Here is a 21,885-nt window from a genome sequence, read left to right as displayed (position 1 = left end):
GGTTTTGTTAAACTAAAATCTCTGCAGATGCAGAGCTCTACACTAGTTCCTTCTCACTCTTCCTTAATCCCTTTCCCCACCCCCAGTGTTGAACTGCAGGTAGCAGAAACTTATAGGATTTCAATGGGAGTCCGTTAATATTCTATCTAGGCAAATGGACAAAACCTAACTCAAGATTCTTAACTGAGGTTTCCTAAAATGCACTTTTCAGAAGGAAAGAACTATTGCACCCTGTAATACAGGTTTTTATTGTTAAAGAAAAGTTTCTATTTTTTGGACTCAGAAGCATAATTTTATTTTAACTCAATAGTGGGCCTTATATATATATATAAATAAATATATATAAAATGATCTAAATCTGTGCTGTCCAGTATGGTAGCCACTAGTCATATATGTCTATTTAAATTTACATTAATATTAAAAATTAAGTTCTTCAGTTGTAATAGCCACATGTCAAGTGACTTAGGGAGCTACCATAATGGGACTTGCAGAACATTTCCATTACTGTAAACAGTTCTATTGGATAGCACTGTTCTAAATGGATTATCACTAAAAATTTGAATTAACCTTCAATATGTTGTACAACCTTCTATACTAAACATCTTCCCTGTGAACCATAACTACTCTATTGAAGAGAAAAGTATGAAGAAATATATAACAGAAAGTGTGGAGGGAGAAGGAGAAGCAGAAATAGATGCCAAACTCCTAACCCAACATCCTGCAACAGAGTTTCATAGATCAAGATGTGAAAATAAAAATTAGGGCAAGAGGATAGAGAATTAGTAAGCCCACACAACTTAATAAGAACTAGGTCTTGGTAGCAACCACAACCGAGGATACCAAAAGACTAAGGCACATGTGTTAATGTAGAAACTGACAGGGAGTTCATTCACACCAAGTTAGCAAATAATAAATGAAAGCAAACCAAAATCTTAGATGAAAAGGACACCATTAATTTCCTTCCCCGAGTAGTGCACAGTAGAAAACAGTAATATGTGAATTTTTAATTCGTAGACATTTATACAGAAACCAGTGCTAATGGGTGCTATTTAAAGGATTCCTCCACAGATTTACATGTTACCAAACACAAAATAAATGTTTAATAGTTATTTTTAATTGACTTTTGGTTGAGTGGAGTAGAGTGTGTGACTTCAGAAAAGTCAAATTACCTAGGAAATGTGGGTGGTGTGTACCTACTATGACTACTTCAGAGGTAGTAAAAACACTAAAAACAGTGGTGCACATGAGAATACTCTGCAAAATAAAATACACTGTACAATATAAAATATCATCATCACTATCACTTCAAAATGTTTTACACCTAGTTTAATAATCTTTCTGTTCTTTACATAGGTATTTTGTAAAAATATCATACATAAGGAAGGATTGTTATTGTACTTATTCTATAACTAAAAATTAAGACATATGTAAGCTAAATGGCTTACCCAAGGGAATCACATTAAATCAGGGGAGGAATTGCTCCTGTATATCTTATTTATCTCAATCTTGAGTTAAAGCCACTTTCACCATAAAGCAATAGATGCTAAATTTCAGAGTGTAAAAGTATTCCCAGTGAACGTAACCTTTAATCCAGGCAAATCTTGCTCTAAGCAAACTCAATATTTACACAAAAGATAAAATCAGGGGTGAATATTTGCTTTATAAAGGAATTCATCTTAGGATTATGAGTTACCCATGTACATTTAAAACAAGGTTTATTTACATACAATTCCTCAGGTAAATACTTAAAGCAAAATATAAATATCAATTTAAAAATCAACTAATAAATCATATTTATCTGTTTAAAAACATGTATCTCATAAGTGATTGGAAAAAGTTAAAGAGAAAGGAAATTCTGGAACCATTTAGAGAGTACATACATGGAAGGTGAGTTAATGAAAATCCCATTTTGTGCTTACATATATTGTTTTAAAAGATGGTCATATATTAGTTTTATTTTCCACATTTAATATTTGTATTTTTAGAAAGTCAACAGAATAATTAAATGTGACTTTCAAAATTTAACATGTTATTTTTACTCAGAAATTAGATACTAAATTCTTTGCCTAAGCTGTATTGAGGCTCTAGTCACTTTTTGTGTAGCTCTAGTTATTTTAACGAACATTTCATTTATCTTTGCTAAGTATTTTCTATTTTAAAAACCTATCATATGTTAGTGGTTAGACTTTAAATATAGTTATATCTTTTTCAAAGAAATAATTACTAAACTGTATTTAGAACAATTAGTACAACATTAAATGTTATTTTATTAAAACGATCTCACTTCATAATAATGACACTCTGCAAGGATTCTCAATATCTGCACAGAGCACATACTAGTTTATCTTTAAAAACAAGACTCTATATTCCTACAAGTATGCAGCAAAGTTGGCTGTTCACCTAACTACTATAAGTACTTTTCAAATTAAAATTATTATAAAATATTATATTTATAGAACTTCTCCCCCCCAAAATTTTTTTTTGATGGCTGGCTGGAACCTAGCCAAACTTTTATTGCCCTGTCTCCAATCTCCTCATACTCCAAGCTGAAAACTTCAGGTGAGGTGAGCTTTTCCACACTTAGCACCATGCTGCGTGTTGCTTTGTCAACTCTAAAAATGTCTTTTTCCCTTCCCCAGCTCAGCAGCTCTGTTTCTCATGACTGGTCATTTCTAGGCTGCCCAACAATAAACTTTGTTGACTGTGCAGCCATCTAAGCACATGGATTCAAAACTGAAAATTCCTAAATGTTATTGTGTTAGAGCCTGTAAAATATTTTGCCCTGTTTATTTTTTAAATTTTTAAATATTTTTTCATTGTGCTTTATTTATTGATTGAAACATAATTAATTACACGTATTTATAGGGTACAGAATTGACTATCAGTATTTGTGTACAATATGTGATGATCAAATCAGGATTATTAGCATATTTATCATTACATAATGTAATTATTCTTGTGTCCATTACCCAATTTCTCACTAACACTGTCTCCCCCACCTCTAGCAAAATTTTTTTATTGCCTAATATTTTTTACTTTTCCTCTATTTCAAAGCAATTTCTTCAGGGTTCATATTTTTAAACACCATATATTTGTCAACCATTAACATTCAGTTATTTTTTTCCTGCTAATCATTCTTTTTTTTCTCTTTATGAGGAGCATTCTGATTAATTCCATAGTTTCATTTAGGCTTATAACATTCTTTTTTATTTTCTTTAACGCTTACATTAACTTTATCTTTACTGAGAGAAAATGATTCTAATAAACCTCCCTATTAGAGTTGTTCACACTCAGATTGAGCTGTATTTTCCATGAAGACTCCTTTGAATGTCTCAAACTAGAATCGCTCAGTACCTACCATCTGCATTTTGCCCTGTTTATTAAAATCTATTTTTAAGCTTAAAATTCTAGCAAGTGAAAATATTTCAAATATACCTAAATCAAACTGTTTTTGGAGGAGATTTTCCAAAGCAATACAAATGTTTATTTAGAGGAATCATTAACTGAATGAAAATAGAATTTGTTGCTTACTATACAATTAGGAGTTTCTAAATATTTAATAATTTAATGACTATTTCTCACCATTCTCACAGGTTCCATACTACAAGCTCTAAGGTAAGCTACACTAAGGATTACACAAAATCAACGTTAATCTATGTTTTCCTTATACTCTTGTGCAGCCATCAAGAAGGGGTATGAACTAGTTCACATAACACTGAAAACTGGACCATTTGTTAGCTGCGTTACCACACTAGCTCCAAAACTTTCAGTTTCCTTTTGACGGTCAAACATTATTAGTTAGTGATGTATAATGATAGAAAGAAACTGAAGATGAAATTACTGTGCTCAAGGATAGAAGATGGGTTTAAAGGACTCAAGTATGGAGAAATAAAGGGATACCGTAACAAGGCATGACAATGAGGTCTTGGAGAGTGTCCTTAGTCTAACTCCGAGTTGTAACAGAAAGAGCAGAGTCTGGTTTCGTTCTTCATTACTTAGTAGCCATGTGACCAGAAGCATCTGCAGAGCCACTTTCGGTTGTAGTTTACTCTTATTTGAAACAGGCTCTCAACTCACACCCTGCTTACTTTGCAGTGCTGACATGAGTACAGAATAAAGTAACATATATAAAGTGCCTTTGTCTACTCAGAAGAACTATGCAATATAACTATATTAAGGTATCATTCTTTTTATAATATTCATTGTGGCTTTCCCATCCCTAAACCTAAAAGTAACATGTTCACTGATATAAAGTTTGGAAAATATCAAAAGGTACCCCTACCCTGTGACCCTCTCCCCCAATAAAATAAAAAACCAACCTGTAATTCCGTCATGCAGAGATGAACAATTTTAGTGTTTAGTTCTGGTAGTGGTCTGTCCTATATCTTCTTGGAGCTAGTGCATGAACCCACGCAAATTATTTAGACTTTCTGAGTGTCAAGTTCTCATCTATAAAAATCAACCGATTGGGTTGGACAGCATCTAAGGTCCATTCTAGCTCTAGTACTTGCTTCCTCTGCCACTTATCAATTGTATTCAACAAGTATTCAGTTGGTGCCTTCAAGAACACTTTCCATCACTAGCCAGCAGTAGAACTTCATAATCTTGACTGAAAAGCCTATGGTTTGATGTGTAAGGCATTGTGCTGTATGTGTAAGAGAAAGTCTCCAACCTTGGCAAATTCATGCCTCAATAAGGGGAATAAAACCTGTATATTTAATTACATAATGCAACAAATACTATAATTAAGTACAAATAAAAACCTAAAGGGAGAATATAGGAAGTATAGGGAATTGCTGGTGGGAATTTGGGGGAAAACAACAAAGATTCCTTAAAGGAGATTTTGGCAAATACTGTTACTGACTGCCCAAAAGCCCTGAACTGACTACTTCCAGATTTCTGGCTATGTCATTAAACTAAACCACTATTTGTTTAAACCATTATTTGTAGAATATTCTGTTACTTTTTCCTGAAAGCATCTATACAACAGTGATCTTTACCATTTTTGAGTACATATTGCCTAAAAGTTATGAAAATATCGTGCTCACATATTTTCGTGAAGACATTAAAAAATTTTCAACATAAATGTACATATCTGTAAAGGATTTAATTTTCTATCAGTTATATATATGTTATTTTAAAATAAAACCATAGTGCCACGCTTTTAAGTATATACACTAGAATCTAAATATCATTGTGATTTGATATCAACCCTCATCCATTTAAAAACAAAACCAAAAACAGGACATGTACTTCATTAAAACTGGGAAATTTTACTTGGTTTATTTTTCTCCTTAAACTCATATTTCCAATTCACTTCCTCACAGAATTTTATCCTGAAATATTTTTATGCTTGAAAGCCTTTTATTACTCTATGATCTTCTTCTACAACAAAAATATGTATGTGTGTGTGTACACATGTCTTAAATTACTGTGACTATATAAAACTATCTAGTTAAAGAATTATTTCAAAAGGTGTTTCAGCTAGTCCATGCTGATAACAATTGTTGGTAGTTCATAACAATCAGTTATTTAAGGTCTGAAGGAGCCAACAATAGTATTCAATTAATCAAACCAGCACAAATATATTTTGGTAATTCCAAACATAAAAACTAAAATTTTATTAGAAGGGCTTCATTAATGAGCTTTTCCCCCAAACTGGCTCATGTATCCATTGATGAATATTACTTTTAGCATCAGTCCTATTCCTATCTTTTATTTTTATAGATTTGGGTGCTCAGAAACCTTGTTCACACAAATTGGGAAACGAAAATAAAAGGAATTTGGTTAGAGCAGTCACTTGATCATTTGAGCTACTCCAGAGTTTTATGCCAAAACTGCACAATGATTTCTAGATTAAGGAGTATTTTTAATAATCTACCAGCTGCTAAAAGAAAAGAATTAGAAACTACCTGCCTAATTTGCAAAACACTTTGTGACTTAAGTCATTAGATTCAGTCCTTCCACATCAATATTTGGACTGTCTCTCTGGAATCCAAGAGGATTTTACACTAATACATCCAAATAAGATAAGGATTGGGGGTGGGGCTGATCTTTGTTTCCTAAAGTGGGAGAAAGGTAATTTTGAAAAGCAAGAATCAGCAAAATAACCAGGGCTGATGATGTACAAGAAGTTTATAGACATATATAAGCTAGGGATCCAGACATTGACTCCCTTAACACTATACTGGTGACCACGATTCCCTTGAAAATTATTTGTATATCCTGAGGGTATGAATACTTTAATTTTTCTACTGTGAGATGCTGAATATGATAATAAAAGTTAGTGTCATGAATGTGACTTAGGAAGCAGGTAGAACCAACAACATGCAACAGTCAGTATGGACCCACTTATTCCAGCTAGAAAGGTGGCAAAGCATACAGCTAAAACTGTCTCTGGCCATATCGTATACACAGACCATATATCTTCTTCTGTTAAAGGAAATCATAGAAAAATTTCAGAGGCTGAGTTTTCTTCCTAGAGCAATGAAAGAGATGAACTGAAGCAAAATAAGGTCAGTTTTGAAGCAGAGAGACAGGCCAGTCTCTGAAAGTGTACAAAGGGTACCAACCCACGGTAACTCCACTGGACCTCTATGGGTATGTGTATGTGTGTGTGAACGAAGTTGCCTGTGTACTTATTTATTTGTGTAAAATAAAATTCCCATGATGCGGTGTCCTGTGGCTTTTCCCTGTCAAGAGTGGGGCGTATAAGGTACCTTCCACACTTGCCCTACCTAGGTAAGGTACGTGCCTGAAGCGGGGGATGAAAATACAGATTTGTTATAAAATACTATCAAAATTGAATAAAAATCTCTTAATTAGGGAATTGCAGTTTGGAAAACCAAATTTGGAATACCTGAACAGAAACAGGCAGTGGTGTGGGAGCTGCATTGAACAGGTGATATGACTAACAGGCTTAGGGCTCTAGCCTAGACCTTCCACACAATCCCTCTCTGTAGGAGTTTCTTAAAAGATTGGTGCCTACCCCCTGGAGACCTTCGTTCCTAACTGCCTCAGGGCAGAAGCCTTTAAACCGAGGGCTCAGGAAGGGCATAGGAAGAACATCAAGGCCAGCACATCTTCCAGCATGAAATCGCAAAAGCACAATAGACTCCCACTAAAATTTCCAAGGAATCCTAGTGCCTAAACAAACAACTTGGTCAACAACAGCTGTGACTGTTTAACTCCTAAGGCAAATGACAAACTCCTGACTTTCACCAACAGGAAATGGGCTGCTAAAACTGCACAGTACCCTGGGAGGGCACCTGCCGCAATGAGCACATCAGCCGTGTTCTGCAGAGGACAAACCACAAGGAAGGTCCTCCAAGAGAGCAGAGAGAGGACTGCTTCCAAATTGGCTGTATGTGTTATGACATGCCGAGTATTAAGTACCCCATTTCCTGGCAGGGAGCTTCTGTTGAAATGGCCTGTCTTCTCCACAATTCTATACTGTATATGTACGCTATACTACAAGAAGCCACAGCCAGATCTGATTAAAACTTCTTATTACTGAGAGGTCCTAGATGAGATTTTGAGATGGATGGAGGAACTGGATAAGATTTTGAAGTGGTCTCCTTTGGGAAAGGCAGGAAGGGTATAACACAAGATATGTATGTATGGAGAGAACAGTGTGTGTGGATATTGAGAAGTCAGTGAACTGAGTATTAGAAATTTTGTTAGTAGCTACCCAGCCATCAGTATCCTCTTCTTATCCTTAGTTTGCTAGGGGTAACTATGTGCCAGATGGAAGTCATCGGTCACGACTGATCTAAAACTCTGCTAGATGCCTGCTTTCCTAACCTCCCTTATGACTATGGGTGACTAGGCCACCCAGCTCTGACCAATGAGATTAAACAGAAGGCAGGTGAGTGATTCTGAGAAGTTTGTTTCTTAATAAAAGGTAAAACAGGAGAGCTGCTACCACTGCCCTTCCCTCTTCCAAGCAGACATGAGATGTGAACCAACAGCAGCCATCTTAATACCATGAGGCAACAAATGTGAGGACATAAGAGAAAAAAGTAAGGATGATGTCATGGATTGAACTGTGCCACCCAAAAGATTGCTGGAGACCTAATCCCCAATACCATAGAATGGGACCTTATTTGGAGAAAGGGTCTTTACAGGGGTAATCAAGTTAAAATGAGGTCATTAAGGTGGGCCTTAATCCTATATGACCTTATAAAATGTTCTTATATAAATACATAATAACTCAAACTTTTCCAACAAAGATGTATTTAGAAAAAGAATTAGCACCTAGAAGTTCAAGCAATAATTTACCAAAGTAAAAGCTCAAATGCTTAATTTTTTGAAGTTATTTAGTAGTCTCTTCCTTCTGTTGCGAAACAGAAATACATTCTGGTCCCTTTGGCGATCCTACAATACTATTACCAAATGCTGGGCAGGAGCAGAGCAGAGAAGTAAGGAGGAAACCGGTGGCTTACTCTTTATTTTAGAACTGCAGAAGAGCTGGGGGAGGGAGGGAGTGAGGATGGAAGAGTAGGAGGGCTTGACGCTAGCCAGTGTAACGCAAATTTAAATGTTTTAAGATAATTCATGAATATCAACAATGCATGAATTTCAAATTCTATTACAAATAAAATTTAAGAATGACTATTTAAAAATCTTCACTTAAATTTCTGTCATGGGTTTCATTTAAATTGTTTTTGCACTACTACCAGTGGTTTCATTTAAATTGAAATTTACTCTTTCATGTAAATTGATATTTACTCTTTTTAAACGCAGGTACAAATTAAACCACTTTCACCAGCAATAGCTACCAATGTCTCAAAAGAAACAAGTAGAACACCCCAACAAGGTTATATAAGTAGAATGAGTACTCACTCATGGTGATGAGAATCTGGGGAAAAGTGAACCATCCTCTTGTTACTGACTGGGCCAGGAGTGGGCACCTGGAGGGAGATTTAAAAACAAAAAATAAGTCACAGATTGGTTTGTAAGAGACAATGGATAATAGGAACATATCCACTTGAGGATATCACTCTAAAATGGAGAATACAACATTAATTCTCATATGGAAGACAAAATTGCATGGACCAAAAGTACAACTCAGCTCCTGGTAAGAATGCTCTACTTGTTTTGGCCTACTGTAGTTCCTCTGCTAGAATGTTAAGGCTATTTTGAAAGTGTTTTTACAATAGTGTAAACGTCTTTCTTAAGAAACAGACCAGTGATTCTTGTTTCCAAATACTGCACAACTGCACATTTATTTAATCTTATGTGAAAAAAGAGGTTTAATTAGATCAGTGTTGAACAGATGCCATTTCTGAAGACCAATGTTTTTGTAGTAGTTCCTAAATATAAATAACATAGAACAAAATGTAATTTTACCTAAGAGAACAATATTTACAACTTTATTTCTAAAAATAAAAAATCTGATTTTAAAAAGTTCAAATATTTTCTGGAAGATATAAGCTACTCCCATTTTTTTTTTTTTAGAATTTCACAATTCCTGTCTTAGAGAGGGCTCTCAAAGGGAACACAAACACAGCACTGTGCATGAATCTACCATCGCAATCAACAAGGCATAGATTTACAGCAAAAGGCTTTAAATTACACTCTATTGCAATAAAAAAAAATACCTCTGTAATTATGGAAATGCCATTTAAGTACAACAGAATTTTTTTAAAAAAAAGCATGATGAGGCAGTAAAATGTCTCTAAAAAGAAACTAAAATTTTCAAAAACGTATTTCTTCTTACATCACTAGGGTAACACGGATGCCAGCACATATTTTGGAATCCCAAGAAATGCAAATATTGCGAATGTGCATAGGTGATGACATTAGTAACCCTATAGTCTGAGCACCACAGGTAAACACGTGGCTCAACTCCAGGACTACATCCACATTCATCTCAAAATGAGGTTTTCATGCTATTCCAGTGGGTATCCCTGGAATACAGTAATCCATTTTCTACACTGTGGCTACGAGAAAAGCCGACTGTGCCTATGTCATGCTTTGTTAGAGGTTCATGATCACATTATCTCATGGTGGACCTGACACTTTTATTCAGTTTACAGTATGTTCTATGTACAGGCAACTTATTTCCTTTGCCAGGGCTGCTGACAACCTTTTCCACACTATATTAATCTTGTTTACTGACTTTATCTTGGTACAAATATCAGAAAACTCAACTTTTTATCTCAGAGAAAAAATAAACAACGTGTTGACAGAAGCAGAAGCTATTTTCAGGACTAAAATTGCTTGTTTACCTGAGGCTATACTTATGGAAAAATGTTTAAGTCTTGCTCTGGCTTGAAATACATAATCTGAAATTTAATAAATAAAAAAAATTCACATACACCCATGTGATAAATTGCCTGATGAAAACAATGCAACCGAATACAATAAAACAGAATTTATAACTAATTTATACCATATTACAAATGTAAGCTTTCAATCTAGTCAGAAATAATCATACAATGTATTTCTCAGAAATCGTACATATGTATTAAAAACCCATAAACTCAATTCAATTGTGGAAAACAACCCACAAAAGATTTACAGTATCAAATGTAGATATTTAAATATTTACCTAGTACACAGCCCATTAAAAAAATAGAGGTGACTATTCTTTAAAACATGTGTTTAATATGATTATTAGCAGAAAACTTAAAAGTATTATAAAACTTCAAGAAACATACCTAAAGAACTCTTTCTAAAAATTTATAACTGTCTCATCATTAATTTGGGGTAGATAATAATCTTTATAAAAATAAAATGAAGCAGTTTTAAACATGAGATCAAAGTATTACTTTCTAGTGAGCAACTAAATCTAGTGACTGTTTTATTCTCCAAAATATATACCTGACAGTAATTCCAGGAATGACTTAAAAAGAAATCACAAATTTTAAAAAAAGTACTACACTTTAAATATCCAATAAAATATTCACATAGTAAAGTTAATTAGTAAGAAAAAATAAATTTTATTCCATAATATTAGATAGGGAAGAGTATTCTTTTCTTTATGAGAAACAGTATCTCCATAATCCAATTCTTGTTATTGTTAAAACTCTGGAGACAATCATTTATGTAATTAGCCAATATTTAGTGATGATAACCTTAGACATCACATTACATATCTTGAATTCTTATGATTCATTTGTTAACTACTACTACATCAGTAATGACTACAATCCTAAATAAAATAGGTATACTTCTTTTCAGTAACCATGCTTATTACACACACACACACACACACACACACACACACACACACACACACACACACACACAAAACCCCTAAGCTAGAAAGAGATGGTTTCTAGATAACATAACTTTTATGTCATAATGCTAAAAGATCACATGGGTCTCATTTTTTGCTACTATTGTTGTATCAGCCTCAGAAAACAGGAACATAGTAGTGAGAGATAAAAATTTAATAACAGTTACGCAAGTACCATTATCAATTCATAAGGTCTGTAAGTATCAACATATAGGAATTTAGCTAAAAATTATCAATGACAAAAAAATCAATTCTCTCAAGTTTATTAGACACATTAAAAGCAACTTCTTATTCTTTTTGTCACTGATGTGTTATCACCAATTTTATGACTCGAAAAGAAAACCAGAATAGTTGGTTTTACTTCTCATTTTCATTTTGTCATTATCAAACCCAGTGCTTCCCATCCTATTCTTTTCCAATTACATAGATGAACAAATCACTTCCCAAATCTGGTAAACTTATCTGAGACACAACAGTCTTAAGATTAATACAGAGGTTATTCAATATGGATGATAGCCTACTCATATTTTCAATGATTATGATTCCTTCTGTAAATTAATAAAGTTTTATGTCCCCACGTAAGTACAAGAAACCATAATTCTTTCTTCTCTCCCTCTAACTACAGCCATTCCCCTTCAACTTTGCTCTGATTTTCTACTATATTTTATTTGCCTTCCAAATGCTATTCTGCTTCAGTGCCCACACTGATGAACACTTAGGGTGGCAGGCTGCCATTCAAAGGAAGGCCTTTCAATTTTGCAAGGACTGGTCAATCAAATCTGCCCAGCTTCCAGTCTGTAGGGAGGTATTGCCTGAACCTCCCTGCCAGTTTGTCAAGACCCAGAAGTTTCCTACTGCTCTTATGACAATTATTAATTTGACTCAACTTCTTTGAAAAAAAGAAACAATCCTTTAAAGTTTAGCAGGCTCTGCATGAAAGCCCCCAGTGTGTTCAACAAATGTGTCAGTCAAGTGTCTGTGACAGATATTAAGGAAATCAACTCAATGAAAACAGCTATAAAAATATGACATCAAAGCTTGGGGGCAGGAAGTAAAAAGAAGAGAGCACAGAGGTGGGGGAAAAACCTATTTTAGTGGCTAGTCTATAAATTTACATTCATTTTTAAAAAGCTAGGACAATAATATTCTAAATGTGTTGCAGTAATTAATTTTAATTACCAGTTGTTAACATACGTGTGTTCTCCACAAAGAAGGATAAAGGAACTTTCTCCAAAAGCATTTCTAATAAGGGCATCTGTGTTTTATACTGGTGTTCTAAAAGGTTTGTTACAAGATAGTTGGGGGAATGAATAAAATATTTCATTGTGTCATTTAGTCTCATAATATTACAGAACGGTCACAATTCACAAAAAGCACAATCTATTTGGGGATGAAAAACACATTCAAGAAAATAACATTGGAATTACTTTTTAAAGCAACATCCAAAACAGTAAAAATTACTTTAGAATTGCTTTTAAAGGAAATACAAAAGGTGATAATTCAAGTAGCTGAATTGATTATCATTTATAAGATTAGAGAGAAACAAAGTAGTTATCTAAGAGAAATAAGTAGGAAAAAAAATCACCTCTAAGAAGGGAGTTGTATGCAATTTATCCCTCCCCCCCACTCTGATCAATCCTACCCACTTGCCAAATTCAACTTTCTAAATTGCTGCTTTTCACATGTCAACTCTCTCATGGCTGTACACCGAAAGTAAAATGAAAACTAATGAGATATGTATGCAAGGGTCTCCCTAATCTGATCCTGACCTATTGCCAATGTGATCTAGCACCTAATGCAGCCTCTGATTGCTCTTTGTTCTAAACCCAATACTGCTTATTTGATACAATTCAATAAATACTCGCTAGCAACCTATTGCAAGCAGTATATGGTTCCCATTCCATTGGGTGATTTTAGTTATGCTGTTAAATTGAACTGATCTTTCTGATGTCTTGATAAGGTCTTGAGTTACAGTTCCTCTAATTCCAAGTTTTTAGTGTTTTGTTTTTAAAGAAGAATAATTTCAGTAACAAATGCATGTGATAATTAATATTTTATCTTCATTTGTCTGGATTTCTATTAAAGTAAAATATGTATTTATACAGTGAACCAGGAAAAATCCTCTTCACTGGCTACAGGAAACTGAAAAATAATAGGTGTACGCAGAATGCCTGATGTGTGCCTGGTAAATGTCTGATACTAGGAGGAGGTCACGGAAGGTCCTTACCTACCAGGAGTTTTAGCTTCAGACAATGCCCTCCCAGAAGGAATGTTCAGGAAAGCAGATGACCCATTTCTTAAGACAACTGTATTACTTCAGATTTCAAAAACTGTTATGCTGAATTACTAAATGTATACATTATAATTAGGTTTCCCAACTAAGAAAATGTCTCAAAGTTGCAAAGTTTATAAAACCTAATAATGGTAGAGAAAGATATAAAAGGTTCTCATCATCACTCATATCTTTAAAATACCAATATTCACAAAAAATTTTGATCTTATCAGCAGAGCTCACATTGGTATGAGTTTTAGGGGAAAACTTTTTATAGAGTCTGTGTGTCATCTACACAGTCTGTGGGTGAACCTGATGATTTTTACCTGTTTGTCAAGATTAAGGGTTCCACATTATTGTGTTATATTTTTACTACGCAGATTTTAATCTTTCTTGGAAGGACTTAAGCATGAATAAACCAGTGAAGAATGTGTGATAATGATCATTACACATAATACATTAAGAATGAATATAATTAGTTGAAATATTACTAATGTCATTAATGATAAAGGCACCCCTATTCTTTATAGCCCTTGCCTGCTTATAAGGTGCTTTCATAAGCAAGGTGCCTAGAGTGAAGAGAGATTATTCTCAAATAATAGATGAAGAAACTAACACTCACTGAAGTGAGGGCACAAGCCGTAGGCTAAAAAGACTGCATGGAACTAGATTTGAACTGAAGTTGTCCTATCCACCTCCTAGTACTTTTTCTCCAGCAGGGGGACTACATGAAGTAGACAATATACCAAAGCGAGTGTTTTCTGTATTTGGGGATTCACCACAGTCAATGGTGACCTGAATCTAGAATACACTCGCGGAAAATCTTCGGCTTACAGTCATACATCCCAGGACACTCTGCACCTTGCTTGTAACTTCTGGGTAGCATTCGGGCTATTAAATAAAGTACTGGCAAGAGGGGGCATGGCAGCACCAACGAGAATGACAAATGGCTCTACCACTAATCACTACAGCAAAAGTAGCACACATTTAAAATTATACTAGAGGGGAGTAAACACTCCATGATGAGAATATGTGAAGGAACTTGGAGAAAATTAGAGAACTTGGACTGTTTTTCCTTCAAAAGCAGATATCAATCTAAACGTGAGATTACACCCTTAAACTAGAAAGGTTTTAAAAGAATTAAAAAAATAAAATAAAATCACAGGAAATAAGCCACAGAGAAGCACAAGGCTTTCCTTTCAATTGAGGATTAGCCTTCCCAGCAGGAATCAGTACATGTGTTACAGGGGAGATCCTAACCTCATAGCTGCCAGCATTACATATGAAGACACAGACTTCAGGTGATTTTGAAGTAACCTTAGTACATTTTCCAGTATTAGTAGCACATATATTTCTCTAAGAATCATCAAAATGAAAATTATACTAAAATGATGAAGGTTTAGAAATACATATAATACACACATGCTTACATATATGACAACATTAGCAATTGTTATGTTTTTAATCTAAAACTAAACAATGTAATTATTTTAAATCTTCATTGTACAGTTTTCTTCATAGTTAAAATAAGCCAGCATTAATAACTAAGAATTTAGAATTATTCGTCTATTAGAATAATAATACTTATAATTATTAAGTGCATAAATTTTCATTTCTGGTATACACTAGTAATGAATAATCTAAATAATAGAAAAGATTAATCACTACATAATTAAAAAACAAATACAGCAACAATTTTTTTTCATACTGATCCATGGTAATAATTTTATGAGTAAGAAACTAAAAATGAACCAGCTCAGCATGATGCCCAACAGTGATAGTAAAGAGTTTCACTTGCTGTCCAGTTTTAGCAGCAAGCCGTGAGTGGCCTCTACTGGCTGACCAAAGGCTTCCTAAATCCCTCATCTATGAAGATTGCAATATTATGGGCTTCAAGAAAATATGTCAACATATGAATTTGTAAAATCCATTGTGCATAAAGACCTGCCTTCTATAAGAGTAAATGTCAAAGTAATAAACAAAATGTCCACAAGATGATGTAAAAAACTTTATAATTTCATTACACTGCTACATGCCTGAATTATATTGGGAATCTACACTTCCTCTAAAATTCTAATTTATATGCCATGATAGTGTAAATGTAGATTTTCTTATTCAATTCATATCAAAGCAATTCATATCGACATTTAAAAGGATGTATTTTCTTGGGATTCATTTTACACACACACACACACACACACACACACACACACACACACACACTACCTTCTAAAAATTAAGTGTATATTTAGGCTTGGCACACCGACTTTGTAGACAAAAATGAAGAAAGACTGAATTAAAAATCTTTAAAAGAATTTGTGATTGTTTAAAGAGGTGTTAATATTTTGTGTAATGGTTCATGAAAATGCTATCCTGGAAACAGTAATCCAAAACAATTTTAAAGATTTTTATACTATTGCACCTATGTTTGGATCAAAATAATTTTGTATCCAAAACTTAAAACAGCAATTAAGAAATGTCAATTCAATATTCATAACAGAGAAGAAAAAATGTTTCCATTCTTGCTCAGCAGCTTGCTATTGATAAAAGTCTCCCACATGTGGGAGAATGTCATTTTTTAATTTATCTATTTAAAAACATAATTATATATTTGATTCGCTTCATACTTTACTCAATCTATCCACTTAAAATACAACACAACCCATTAAAAATAATTATCAAATGTGATTAATGATGTCAAAAGGTGACTACATTTATTTTTAAAAAGTTATTGTTCCCCATGTAACAATATTCCAGTATATTTCAACCCTCATTTTGGAATTCAGTCCCATTATCTTGCCTGCTCAAAATTGTTCACAGGGTTATCTAGCTGACATAGAAGATAACCCTCCATCTCACTAGACACCGCTGGGATATGACACACTGACCCACAGTAAGCCCTTATCATTAGCCTGAAATATATAGCACATCATGTAGCTTCTGACAAGGAATTTGTTTATAAAAATTCTTTTTTCTCTCTGGACATTCAAATCACTTTTAAAAGTAATGTTCAACTATTTTAAGGAATTTCAGACAATAAATAAAAATTCTAATATATATTTTTATGTCCCTTTCCCATCCCCCACAATTTTACAAAAGTTAAAAAAAAAAAGTCACAAATATAGACAAATAGAAGCCAGAAATTTATTTTCTCCAGGAGCTTAGCTTATAGAGTCTATTATATAAAGAACAGAACTTAAAAAACAAAAGAGATACTCAATGGTTTTCATTGCTAAGGAGAATTACAACATACTGAAGAGCTTGGTACATGTGAAATTAACTGTTTTTCTTTTTCCTTTTATGGTAGTAGAAGAGGTCAGAGGGCAACATGGCAGTGAAGATAACGAAGTTTGGCAAACACACTGAGGACATAACAAATTGTTAAGATAGGTTTTTGAACAAAAATTCTACATATACTTAAAATTTTTATTTAGGAATACAAGCAGACTAGGAAAATCTGTAGCTTTTAAATTTAGCTATAAATTACTTAAATCTTTTTGATAAAATCACATGATCACTATTTCAGTAATTAAAATTGTTTTCTTTCTTTTCTTATTTGAAAATGTGTCACAACATCATCAGTTGTGCATATATCTTTTGAATTGTGTATTATTCTTATTGTTTTTTCAGTAGTAAACAATAGAAATTTTTTTCAAACTGTTTTTATAAACTAGTCAATCTCTTCCAACCTTAGGCTGACAGTATTGTACAGAATCTCAATTTACATTAAGGGAAAAAATTACAGCTGTTTTTGATGTTTAAAAGATTGTTTCTAAAAATCTCAAGGACACATTGACAGTAATTTATAACAAAAATGACAACAGTCTCCACATTTTTAAGCTGACCATATAGTTTATATTTAAAAAATAAAACACTTAAAATATTGTATTCTACAGGCTATTTTCCTGAAGCAAACATGCAGGTAACCACTCAGTCTTGTGTGATGCAGTTTAAAGACCTGGTTGTACTGTTAATTGCACTAAAAATTAGTAAAACTAAAAAAAAAAGTACATGACTGTCACATGAAAGGGGAGAGAAAAATCATTACAAGTATAAAACACACGTAAACCCTTCCTGAAGATAGAAGCAAAGAGATGAATTAATTAATTAAAAAATGAAATATTAGTTAATAGATAACAGTATAAGTACAATCTTAGTATAACAAAAATTCTAAATAATAACTTGTAACTTTTAATATCCTTTGGCCAATATCTATTTCAAGGAAATGATCAGACTCTCACATTTTTGGGATACTTATTAGCAGAATTAGCTTTAAATTGATAGAACTAAATATCTATCTCAACTCATTGCTTAATAGAATCAGTGAGGCAGCCAACAGTGGTCATGTAAGGTCACTATTATGGACAATTATAAGTACATGAGATCACTGAGTGGAGCTTCTGAGGAGAGTTCTCTGAATGGGATTTACTCAGAAGGCATGTGCCTTGTGCCCTTTTCTGTACTTTATGGTACCTGGGACATAGGCAATAACATCCATTTTTTGATTTGGTATGAAAAGTCAAAAGAATCAAAGGTTTTCACTCTGGCATCCTTTATCTGGGTAATCAAGTCATCAAATGCATTCTAATGACATGAGAAAAAACAAAACAAAACCCTCTCTTGTACAAGCTGTGGTTATTTAGGTATCTTGCTACATGCACCAATCTCAATTCCTAATTAGTAACAATGATAAAGCCAGTTAGATCTATTAAATTCTACCTCTGTTCTTAAAAAAAAAACCAGGAATCCACTAAAAAGAAAGGAGATACTGAACTACTAAATATATCCAGCACTCTGCTAGATACTATGGAAGATTCTAAAGAACTGCATAATATAACCCAGGTAGCTGATATGTTACAAACCTAAAATATATAAAACTAGTAAAGATTAAAGAACTGCTAAACTGTGTGATTTCCTTATAACTGCAACAGGAGCTCAAAAACTAAAGATCATTAAAGCACAAATTAAAAAATGTGTTTCTTGGAGGAGAGGGGATTTAAGATGATGCAAGGAGGAAAAACGCCAAACGCAGGCACAAGTTATGAATTAAAAGGGCATATATATATATATATGGAAATAAACCTGACTAGAAGTTTGTACAAAATAAAGTTTGGATAGGTAATGAAGGTTTAGAAACCTAGAACTATTGTTCATCCTGTAAAATAATCTATGTTCAAGTCTTCAAAAATTAAGCTAGATTACCCTGACTGGTTGATGTCATCAGACTCCATTAAAAAAAGGCTGGCCCAAATTAAAATAAGTAAAAAGAAACAACAAAAAAGGAGATAGTATTTTCATACATTAAATTGTCATACTTTTGCCTACAGTTGCTTTCTGGCTCTTATGTCAGGAGCCTGGAAGATGCACAACATAGTTTCCACCACATGCAGCAGGAAAAGGCAACCCCTCCTGCCTACAATGGCTAGGTATTAATGTTTCTTGCCCCTTCTCATTCCTGTGGAGCATCAAAAGGAGAACTAAGACTGAAGCAGGTGAACTAGGTCAGAAATCAATGTTCTAAATGTCCCTACTCCTCTCCTATAAAGTGAGGTGGAAGGTCTGAGAAGTATGGGGGAACTGAAGAATGTCTGCTTCCTAAAGTACAGTGGCGGGTGGGGGGGGGGAGCGTGTCTCAAGAAGAGGCCCCACATTTGAGTTGGTACTCAGTCTAACATGGCACAGAAACAAAAATGCTGCATTTGTGGAAAGGGAAGCCAGATAGATAGCTGGGAGAATGCTGCTGGTTCCCCAAAACCTGACTGTGCTAGAAAGGTGATCCAGCAGTTCCTGTAATCTAACGAGGGGACAGACCACTGGAAAAGCACTATCTTGGGATCCAAGGAAGCATAGGAACTTGGAGATCAGAAGCAAATGGCCGAAATCCATGGGCTTCTGTAATGGGTTCCAGCATGATACCGCAAAAGCCCAAATGAAACCAGACTCACATAAGTGAATGCAGAGCCAGAGTTCAGACCAGACCAGCCAGCCAGAGATCAGCAAGGCAGAGAGATGTGCATGCACAGAGGGGTGATGCATGGATCTAGGGTAATGGATCACCTGTAACCTGCAGGGCACATAAATGCCATCATGGGGAGAAGCAGATGGGAGGGGGAGGAGAACCTCAAGACCAAGCATTTGTTAGAAAGAGGCTGAGCTGCACAATAAATAGTTTATAATGAGCTACCTGTAATTGACAAATCTGTTTCATTTTCCCAGACTCCTCCCTCACCCACATACTTCTTCCCCCACTGTCCCCACACCCAGGACTAATATAAGTTGGAAACTCATGAGAATGTCACATGTATAAATAAAGAAGCTACATTTTTCTTTTGCTCAAGTGTTAAATTTTTGCCCCACTACACTTTCAAACTAAAATCAACCATTTAAATATACTCATGAATAGAATTATCCTTACATTAGAATAGCTGAAAATCTTTCTACGTGATCCACAAGTAAATAGTAAAGCACTAAATACCAGTCTAAACTTTTTTGTCATTTTATAGCAAAATTTCACATAACATATATCACGTTTTTCAAACAATCTACAGCTTACAAAATCAACTGTGGAAAAGAAATAACTTTTGTGATAAGTTTAGAAAACAAAACAGTATGGAGTCCTAGCAATAATTCTTGCTATCAATGCAGTGATCACAATGGGATACACCATCCACCAGGTTTAATAAAATAAACTGGAATTTACGGATTTCATCAATTTTCTTTTTCCTCCAGGATAAAGTGATTCTTTAGAATATCATAGTAGTTACAAGGAGCCAGACTGTCTGGGTCCAATCCTGACTCCTCTGCATTTCAACTTATTTCCTCACCTATAGAATGGGGATGAAAATAGTACCTATTTTATGGAGTTATGAGAATTAAATCAGATAATTTGTAAAGCATACAAGTCAGAGCCTATTAGGTATCATTATTTGTCTTAATTGTTTCACAGTCTAATGCAAGATACCATCTCAATAATAAGATGACAAAATAAATATTATAATAGATATAAGACAGAATAAGGGGCTTTTGTACGGCTGGTGGGAGTGGGAAGGGTGTGAATGCAGAAAACGGCATCTACTGTCTACTTGGCACTCCACTAGATCCGGATACACAATGGTACATAAAACCACCCCTGCTCTTATTGGTGTTCCTTTCTAGGTATGGGTGAAGACAATGAACAGATAAGCAAATAACTATATAGTTATAAAATATGGAAAATGCTATGAAGGCAACAGCAATCTGAAATGTTCATTTGGAGCCATCACCACTCCTTTCAGTAAATGACTCAAAACAACCTAGGTTAGGTTTGAAAAATATCAAATGAATGATTGCTTCTCATGAGCCTATCTGAAATACAAATACATACTTAATTTACCAAACACACTGAATTTTACAGAATACTTTACAAATTAAAACTTTATGATACCCAGTCTAAATCACAAAACAATAATTTCCACAAAGACCTTATAGGTTATAGTGACTATCTAGGCTGATAACTGATGCTTTTCAATTAGTGTAAAGGTCATGAGTTTAAATAAAATAACGAGTTAAGTATCTTATCTATAATAATGGCTTCTAAATTAAATGTTTTACAGCTGAGTTGCTTTTCTTGGCCAATTCTAAAGGCCTGAAAGAAACTTGAACTGGCAGACCAGTCGAATACACACTATTTGAAGCAATAAAGGAATGAACCTCCTCCCATGCCTAGACTCTCTCTCTCTCTCTCTCTCTCTCACACACACACATACATGCTTTCTTCAGTTTTATACAAAATGAAAATGAAAAACTTTGAAGGCTTCTCTGACCACACACACACAAAGTAATTTCTCTCTTCACAAAGAAATTCTTCACTTTGAATTCCTACATTTCTTTGTATCTTTCTCATGTCACTTAACATACTGCTTCATGTTAGAATAATATACATATGTCTGTTTCCTCTAAATAATGTACATTTCTCCAAAGCAGAGGCTATGTCTACTTTACGGTTGTATTGCTATCAGGGCTTGGTGCATTTGATTACACTATACCACATGATAAATTAGTCGAAAACACAAATATTATTTACGAAAAATGATTGTCATTTTGCATTAGTCATAAAACTCAGTATATAACACAGGTAATTTACAAACAGGTTAAATACAATGGCCTTTCAAAAATCTGGATGTTGTCTTAGAAGCCATGTTGCTATCTATGTAATTAAAAACATTCTAATACCAGTCTCATAAAATTAAATAGTACAAAATATTAAACTTAGTAGGGAGTAGGCAAAGAATAAGATGAATAAATGAATACAATTTATTAGGTGTTTTGCATAAAGAGTAGTTCATAATTTCTAAAATACAGAAAATTAAAGTGATGCTATTACTATCTT

General features: G+C 34.0%; 1 protein-coding gene across 1 annotated transcript in view; it reads right to left on the bottom strand.

The window, feature by feature from the left end:
• Window positions 1-21,885, bottom strand: part of GPATCH2 (G-patch domain containing 2) — a 164,311-nt gene that overhangs the window by 54,552 nt on the left and 87,874 nt on the right. Inside the window, exon 6 of the mRNA XM_063113450.1 lies at window positions 8,845-8,912. Within this exon, the coding sequence (XP_062969520.1) occupies window positions 8,845-8,912 (68 nt within the window). The remainder of the gene's footprint in view (window positions 1-8,844; window positions 8,913-21,885) is intronic.

This window comes from Cynocephalus volans, chromosome 11 (assembly GCF_027409185.1).
Source record: "Cynocephalus volans isolate mCynVol1 chromosome 11, mCynVol1.pri, whole genome shotgun sequence".
NCBI lineage: Eukaryota > Metazoa > Chordata > Mammalia > Dermoptera > Cynocephalidae > Cynocephalus > Cynocephalus volans.
This window is presented reverse-complemented; position numbering and strand designations above follow the sequence as displayed.